Consider the following 8,727-nt stretch of genomic DNA (forward strand, 5'->3'; position numbering starts at 1 on the left):
CACTCCCGAATTGGTAATTGACATGGGGTGTCGGTGCATCTTTCATCATTCTCCATGGAGACAATCTTGAAGTGTGTGTCTGTGTGTGTATGTGTGCGTGTGTGTGTATGATGTGAGTAGGGAATGGGATCAAAAGGGGTCCTCCAAGCTGCCTGTCCTAGAGCTCTCAGCCTCCCTCAACCCTCCGTATGGAAGCCAGGAAAGGCCAAATATCTATTGTGCTCATCATTCACAAGTACTACAACGTAAACATACAGTATCTTAAGCTGAGTTCAGCTTGATAATCATTCAGAACGAATAATTGTTAACTAAATTTAGTCTCAGTGCTGCAACATGCCCGCTGAGGCAGAATGCAAGATGCTTCCGAGGCAAAACGCTGGGGTTATAATTACTTTAGCCCTTAATAACAAGAAGCTAAATCAGTTAGGCACTTTGTAAGTCTAACATTATCCCCACAATAACTATCCATCATGCTTGCTGTTCTGCAGATTACACAGACATGTAATTGGTAATCGTTTAGCCTGATGAAGTCATAACCCAATTGCATGCCATTGATTTTGGATTAAATATTCATATGGACTGGGAGCAAGCTTGTGCTTTTTTCCTGGTAGACTGAATCAAAATGATGCTATGAAACTTGACTCTCCTTGACTCTCCTTGTTATATGAATATAACTGATGAACAACACATGAGATTCTGCTTTGAAAAAAAGTCTGAAAAATGCACTTCACTTAGTGGAGGACTTTCCACCGCTACTGCACTGAACTGATGCAAGTTTACAAATACTGTTACTTGAGTTGGAAATTAGTGTAAGTCACACACCTTCTGGCTTGATTATTGTCATTAGCTGAACTGTCAGTCAAAAAAAAAGATTAACTTCCCCTACTGCAAAGAGTAACCAGGGATTTGAGACAACCTGCTTCTTTTGGCTCCTTCTTTTCAGGCTATTGTGATGATTAGACAAGAAATGGTAAGGATGATACATGTATTTTCTATTTGCCCCTGGCAGGGATGAGAGACAAATGATGGATAGAGGGTGAGACAAGGTTAGAGGAGGAGAGGGACAGATGATTGTGAGCAATGTAGAGATAAAAAAATAAAAAAAAGTGATGATTGACAGAGCTGGGCGTAATGTGGGATGCGGTAAAAAAACCGGCAAGTGAATTCCAGGGAGAAATGTAACTAACAGAGAAAAAGTGACTCACACTAAAGTTAAGAAGAGGATGTGATTTGAGGAGAACATTAACAGTCAGAGCATGGTAACTTTACCCCTCTACTCTTCTCTTTCAAAGTCAAGTTCACACAGCCAGAGAGGTGCAAAGGGGAACTTTAGTGCTCTATTCGTTGTTTCAGAGGGGCTCTGGTAAGTGAAACCTGAATAAAACAAAGACAAGGTAAGTCCTTAGGTGAGTTGCCTAACCCGGAAGCCCTGAAAACTGACACTGGATCTGTTCTGTGATGACACTCTGGCGTAGCTCTCAGGTAACGTGGGGAGCCCCCTTTTCTCACACATACAGACATGAAGTCATACCAAACATCCAGCACACAGAACCAAACACTTCTGCTGTAATACAAATACCATCTCTGAATCTCAAAGACCAACCCCTCTTCCCCACCTCCACGTTCTGCTCCTCCTCTTGCTTCCCACCATGGAGGATTAATGTTCCCACTCCTGTCTCCCAGGTCCCCCCGGCCCAGTTAAAGCAATATGATCTCATTGTCAAACAGTGACCAGCCTCACTGGAGAGGTTAACCACCGCTGCTTAAACATTAACTAGATTAAAGTTGGGGGGGGGGGCGCAGGAATGTTCTGACAGATGGAAAAGGGATATTGGACATAAAAAGTGGTTTTAAAGAGTAATCATTGTGGTTTGGGCCTACCTTTGTGACAGTGGTTTGATTAATTTTGCCCACATACACACATAAATATGTGTACACATAATGTATGTAAACACAGAAAATTCTGAAGCCTAATGAACTTCAAGTCACCCTCATCTCCTGGTTATCATCATGCAATACAGATAAGGGAGGAAAGGAATCCTTTGGGGCTCCACAGTCATATTTCTGAAACCGCTCCCTGGGAAGCAAGAATTACTGGGTCAGAGGTGAATTCAAATATTTGTCCACGGGCTTAAAATTGTTTTAAACCTTGTTTTAAAATTGCACGTGGCTTTGAGCGAGCCGTGTGCTATAATTTTGCAGAAGCATTTGATGTCAGATAAACAATTAAAAGAACTAAGAGGCAAACAAGTTGCATTCACAGCAAACATACAGTTTTACTCTCTCCTTCCCCCACACCAAGCCAAGCTAGTGGTGTTGAAAGACACAAGGTGGTAATGGAATCCAAGTGTGTGCGTGTGTGTGAAGGAAGGGGTGTGACAGGGCCTTTTTACGAGGGGTGCATTCAACAACTGCTGCTGAGGCAACTGTTGATGTCTGAAAAGCAACAGCTTGCGTGGCTCCCAGAGGACGCTCTGCCAGCCAACAGTCAGATGGAGGGTTTAGGGTTGGAGGGGCACAGGGGTTAGGATTTCTTCTCTACTGCCAGGAAAATGATCTCCTTGGCCACAGATCCAGGCTTTTCCATGATATTCCCCATTCCTAATTGGTATTCCTAAATCCTAACGTACTCCGCCTGTCTAATCCTCACTGCTGCTCTCTTTGCCTTTATCGCTTTTGTTCATTTTATTCCCGCTTTCATGCTCTTTGATTGATCAAAACAGCTGGACAGGACACAAGAGGAGTATTGTAAAAGCAAATTTTTTTGGCAGACACAAAATATGTAAGCCATTATATTCCTCACTGTTTTATGACAGATTTCTACCGCCCGTGGCTCAAAGTGCTCAAGCAAATTCTGCAGCCTTGTACATTCCTACAACAAACATACTGCAAAATAGAGGCTTTTAGCCACGACTTGCTACAGCACTCTACTAATAAATGGATTGGCAGCACTTAACCTTGTCTCCCCGAAGAGCTTTGTGAATTTTCAATTTTGCTCCAAAATCCGAATTGCAACCTCCCCCCTTGCCCTACAACTACCACCATCACATAGACAGATGTAGAGACAAGGACACACAAACAAGGAGCCTTGTTTCAAGGCTGCATTTGAAATTACCCATCACCATCATCTACCTCCCGTGAGACAAGAACAACACTGCACGGTGGCACAAAATAATTAGATGTAATCATCTCTTATCCCATCCCTTGATCTCTCTCTGTCCATCCTTTCCTCTCTGCTTCCTTCCTTCCCTTTCTCATCTTCTTCTTAATATTCATTGCAATATATATTAAACTTTTTCAGACCAGTTAAACAACTTTAAATCAAGGTTCCAATACAGATAGCGGCAGAGTCAGACCCCATACTTAATTTGAAAAACAGTGAACATGCCAAGCAGGGGAGGATGGATCATTCTTATTTTAAAATCATCAGTAGTGGCCATAAATCTGCTGAAGAATGGCTCTAGGGAAGGGTTTAAAAGCAAACAGAATCCCCTCCCACTATAACATGGCAGGCAATCTTCCTGATGCTATGCAGGGTCATTAACTATGAACTCTGCACAAAAGCACAGTGGTCAACACAGGGAAAGACAACATGGTAAATCATAGCAAGCAAACACACACACACAAACGAGACTGGACATCAAATGACCTACTCTAAAGTCTCATTGTAAAGGACAGAAAAGAGAGAGAATGTAGGGTAAAAGAGAGACAGACCAAGACAGACAGACAAAGAAGAGGGAAAGAGAGGGGAACGCAGACAAAGCTAATCTGGTGAAATACACTTTTTGTTGATGTATGAATACCTGTGGAGGTGTGTATGTATGTGTCTAATCATAGCATTGGCTACAATGAAGCTCCTTGAGGGGATATGATGATGAAAAAGGATAACCTTTTCCATTTCCGCCGTAAACCACATAATTCTTGCTAACTGACTTCAAACCAGGATGAATCACGTGTATGCAACCTACTGTCTGCTGATGCTCAGCTGTCTGCCAGCTCAACAGACGACATCAGTGCCCTATTAAATATCTTTAATTGAGTTTATTTTGTCATTACCTTCAAATAATAAACACAAGATGGTATGTGAAATGCTGACAAGCTCAAATCCCCTTCTCTGAGCTCAGTGTTTACTAAATGGACTTCCTCACACAAGTGAACCTGAACATGCCTTTTATTTTAACTGATTAATGTTTAACTGGTGCCCCCTGTATGTTCTGCTGAGAGAAGCCCAGTCAAACAACAAGATTGCACCCTGGCTGTGAACAGATTCCAACTTTACACCTGTAACACTGCCCCTAGATGGTGAGGTGAGAGCTGCATTGTGGCTGCTTGTTTGTAAGTGGATAACTGTCAGTGACTAGTGGTGAGAGGGGGTTTTAAAGCACGAAAGGAAGCCCTTTTCCATAGAATCTGAAGTGATGACAAACAAACACACACATTACAGCTCAAGCTCCAACGTGTCCAGAGGAATGCCGCTCATTCCATCACTTTGCTCTAACCCGTCACTGTCGCACACACACACACACACACACACACACACACACACACACACACACACACACACACACACACACACACACACACACACACACAAACACACACACAAACACATAGTCACAAACACACAGAGGAGAATGAACCACCTCAATAATTATGGCCCGACCATTCCAAGGCCCTCTCCCTCAGAGGCCTAAATGACAAGGGGGCAACCATGGACTTACTCCCCCAAAGCAGCCACTATCAATCTGTCATTCACTGCTACACAAGCTAAGGTTTCCAGTGTTGCATAACACCAGAATCCTGCAGCTTGGAGGTTCTATGTGTGTGTGCCTACACGTATAGTACATATTATATATACATCTGTATTTTAATTTGTAGTTGTGTGAGTGCTCACTTATTGGTCAGTGAATGTTTTCTATCTGTGAATGCTTATAAGTATTTTTGCATTCATGCATTTTAGAATGCACACGTGTATGCTTGCACAAAAAAGGAGACTGAAACCCACTGCCCCAGGACAGCTGTAGAAAAGACCCCCCTGGCTTTTATCTCCTCATGGCTAAATGGCTCTTTTTCTGGCCTAATACCATAATAATTACACATGGCTGCAGGGGGTGCACTTTTGATGCTGCGCTGGCAGGGGGGACAGAAATTAAAAGTGAGGAAATGACTGTGGGAATTAAGGCAGCGATAGACAAAGAAGCTGACGCTGCGTGTTAGTGGTGAACACCTTGAACTCAGCTGATGCTTGTCACAATGATTCTTTCCACTGGTTTCTTAATACTTTGGAGTCACTACAGTTTAGCTCAAACTAATCTAACCATCTCACTCTCATTTTGTCTCTTTAACTTAATGTGACTTTGTTCTTTTCATCCCCAAAACTTACAAAAATCAAAGTTGAGAGACCGACTAAGGCAGTTCTGGATTTACTGTGAAGTTATTGCTTCAGTGTAAAAATCCTTACAAAAAACACTGGTTGGATGTATTCTTTCCAAATCCATGCAGTTCGCCGTTACCTTAGAAATGGTGTTTTTAATTTCAGATAGACTGTGCCACCACAATTTTTAGACATCTAAAAGGAAGTTAAAATTCAGCACGTTTCCACTGTTGATGCCTAAGCTGTGACTGAAAAGGTAGTGGCATCTCAGAAGTGTAGAAACTGGAGCCATTTACCAAAATTTGTCAGCTAGTGAGTCAAAGGGTCAGTGCAGTCCCAGGCACAGGCATGCCCGAGCACCTTGGGGCGTCCTGGGCTGTCATGAATCACATATCCGTGTGTCACAACCACGTACATAAATACAGGCATACATGCTCATAAATACGTAGACAGACTTACAGGAGAAGACACATCTGTGTGTTACGTGTCCTATGGTTTTATTTAGTGTACATCTATGCTCAACTCTCACATAGTTCGAAGTTGCAAGCGTTTGACCAGTAATTGTGAAAATATGGGTCTGTGTGACTGAATCCCACTGAGACCCAACCAGAGTTTCTATTATTAGCCAAAACTATGCTAGAGATAGAGAGAAGAAAGAGTGAGTTTGGAAAAAGAGAGATTTGGCAAAGTTTTTCTATGAGGAAACCAATGTTGCACCAACGTGAAAAGATCAATTTCCTTCCCTCGGTCTTTAGCAGACTTCAGGGCGGCTTGGGGGGAACGGGGTGAGCTCAGCACCTGGAACCAAGCCTTTAAATCAATGCACCACAACTGTACAGGGGGATGAGTGATCTACCTTGAATCCATCAATTACAGGGCACTTTTTAGTAGGCACCTGTTAAAAGGCTCCATGAAGGGCAGACAGACAGCAAAGCAAAACAACTGTCTTTGAGACCAGAGAGGAGGGAGGGGGGCGATCGTAAAAGAAGATCTGGGGAATGAAGTTGTGTAAAAAGAAGAAAGTGGAACAAGAGAGGAAGAAAAGCTAAACTGGGTAAACTCGGAGGTGGCGGCTGATCTATAGGAAGCTGTGTTTTTATAAAGTGAAAAACAAAATTGCTATTCAATAAAGGGCGGCATAAGTGATGAGAAATACACTATGATGCAATGAGGACAGGACAGTCGGAGTGAAAATAAGAGATAGATAGCACAGAGAGAAGGGAGTCGGCCAGCACCCCAGCCCCACCCTTTAGCTCGTCCTGCTTCAAACCACCTAGGGCTGCCTGCAGAGGCAAAAAAATTTAGAAATAGCTTTCACCAAATTTCCACAATTTGATTTTGACCCACACAAATGGCCACAAAGGAGCCACTGAAGGCTGGACTATATTTCTGGTGAAAAACACAAATGTTAAGAAGTAATCTATTACCTATACATCTTATGGGGATTTTAAGTAATGAAATATTACAGTGACGCTAAAACAGAATAAAATAAAAGAAAATAAAGTACAGCATAATCTTTCTAGCAGCACATTAAATCCCTGTGGGACTGTTAACCACTGGAGGTAAACATGAAATATACTGAGGTCAATAATATACTTGTAGAGTACTACAGTAACTCCTTACATTAGTAAACACTTGGTCTTGGTCAGTAACCACAAACTTTGCTTCATAGATCATTTAAGGCCAAAGTCAGGTTGCATTTAAACTGGCTTAGTCTCTCTGGCAGCACTCGGGGGTGCTGAGGGTAAGGCGCACTGCCAAATAGGAGACGCAAATCCCGCAGATCAGACATCAAAGGGCTAGAAACTGCACCACAGCAGCCAGACAGACAAGAGCAGCATGAATGAGACTGGATGAGACCGTCAATATGCTCTTCAGAATAAAAGCTTACTATTCCGCACTGTTCAGGAGGGGGAGGAAAAGCGCTGACCAAAACATTTGGACACTTGGTTTGTAGATTCCTCATTAAAACGGCACATCATCTACACATGAACACCGCGTTTTTCAATCACCGTTTTACTCTGGCAGTTCAGTAGGTTTTCTTCGTGGCTCTATCTAAGAGGCACAGTTTGGCACTAGACCGTGTTGGTTCGGCCGCGGCGTCCAGGGGGGGGGGGAAGTAGCGGCGCGCCGCAGTCCTCTGCGCTAAGAAGTGCACTCAAGTGCGAAGCTGAGACTTACCGCACAACGAGCCCACAAAGAGCCACCATTAACCCGTTAAAACATCCCCGCAGTGTGGATAGACCTTGCGTCAGAGGTGCGCGGACCAAAGGCTAAACAAAGCAATGTGGGGTTTTTTTTTTTTAACCAGCCGGACTACTGTTGAAACAAATGGACTTGTTTGATACACGTCGATTTCGGGGGAAATAGAAAACAATATCGCCGCGTCCCGGCGTATCTGTGCGGCCGTTAACAGGTTGCTAAGCACCAGCCAACGACACATAGCACACGTAGCCAAACTACCAAAGTGTTTGACTGAACTCAGCGAGCCGCTTCTGACCGCGCCACGGACACACGGGTTTGTCCTCTACTGCTGCTCCGGGACAGAGAAAAAAAAAAAAGTGGAAATATGTAGCCTGAAACCACGAAAAGAAAACTAACCAGCAAAGTGTCGAAGAGCACGACAAAGCTGGCAGAAAGGGGCATGATTTTAAAACTGTAGCGGAAAGTGTCAAAGAGACCTACCTAGCAATGCCCAGAGCAAGGTGCACCAGAGCGACGTGCGTCCGTATGTTATCCCGTCCATGGCCGCTTTTCTAACTTTTTCAGGGAAAAGTATTCACTTTGCTTTGGCTTGTAGAGTGTGGAAATCTGGAAGCAGTGAGTTTTCTTTCTTCTTTCAGTGCTTCAAAGCTTTCTGGAACTCACTCTCTTTCTCTCTCTCTCTCTCTCTCTGCAAAAGGAGTGCCTTGCTCCCTCACACACACACATACACAGAAATTTGATGCTGGTGGCAGCCCTCCGGGTTGATATATTTGCACAAAAGGTGACCCCCCCCCCTCCAGATACAACCCACTTCTCTCTCTCTCTCTCCCTGTGTCTCTCTCTACCTCACTTGCATTGAAAAGACCCGCTTGACTAATCGGGTAGTAGGTCTACTGGGGCCCGCAGGATTTCTTTAAAGAAACTTAAAAGTGATTTTATCATGAAGCTCTCTGGCTCAATGCAACTCCATAAAAGACAAAATAACTTCAGTTTTATCAGGGTAATATACAAATTTCACATCAAAACTAGAAGTAATGCAGTCTCCAGAAATGTATAAGCTCACATTAATATACTAGTAAGTTACTAAAGTAGCCTATCTACTATATTTTGTCCTTATCAGCCCAGAATATTAAAATTAGTTTTCGACT

At 43.2% G+C, this 8,727-nt stretch overlaps 1 protein-coding gene across 2 annotated transcripts in view; it reads right to left on the bottom strand.

The window, feature by feature from the left end:
• The window catches only part of bcam (basal cell adhesion molecule (Lutheran blood group)), a 53,192-nt gene extending 44,907 nt beyond the window's left edge, over positions 1-8,285 (bottom strand). For both annotated transcript variants that reach the window (XM_040117975.1, XM_040117974.1), the window contains exon 1: positions 8,060-8,285. In XM_040117975.1, the coding sequence (XP_039973909.1) occupies positions 8,060-8,120 (61 nt within the window). In that variant the 5' untranslated portion in view covers positions 8,121-8,285. The remainder of the gene's footprint in view (positions 1-8,059) is intronic.
• Between the last annotated feature and the right edge of the window lie 442 nt (positions 8,286-8,727).

This window comes from Xiphias gladius, chromosome 22, assembly GCF_016859285.1.
Source record: "Xiphias gladius isolate SHS-SW01 ecotype Sanya breed wild chromosome 22, ASM1685928v1, whole genome shotgun sequence".
NCBI classification, from domain to species: domain Eukaryota; kingdom Metazoa; phylum Chordata; class Actinopteri; order Istiophoriformes; family Xiphiidae; genus Xiphias; species Xiphias gladius.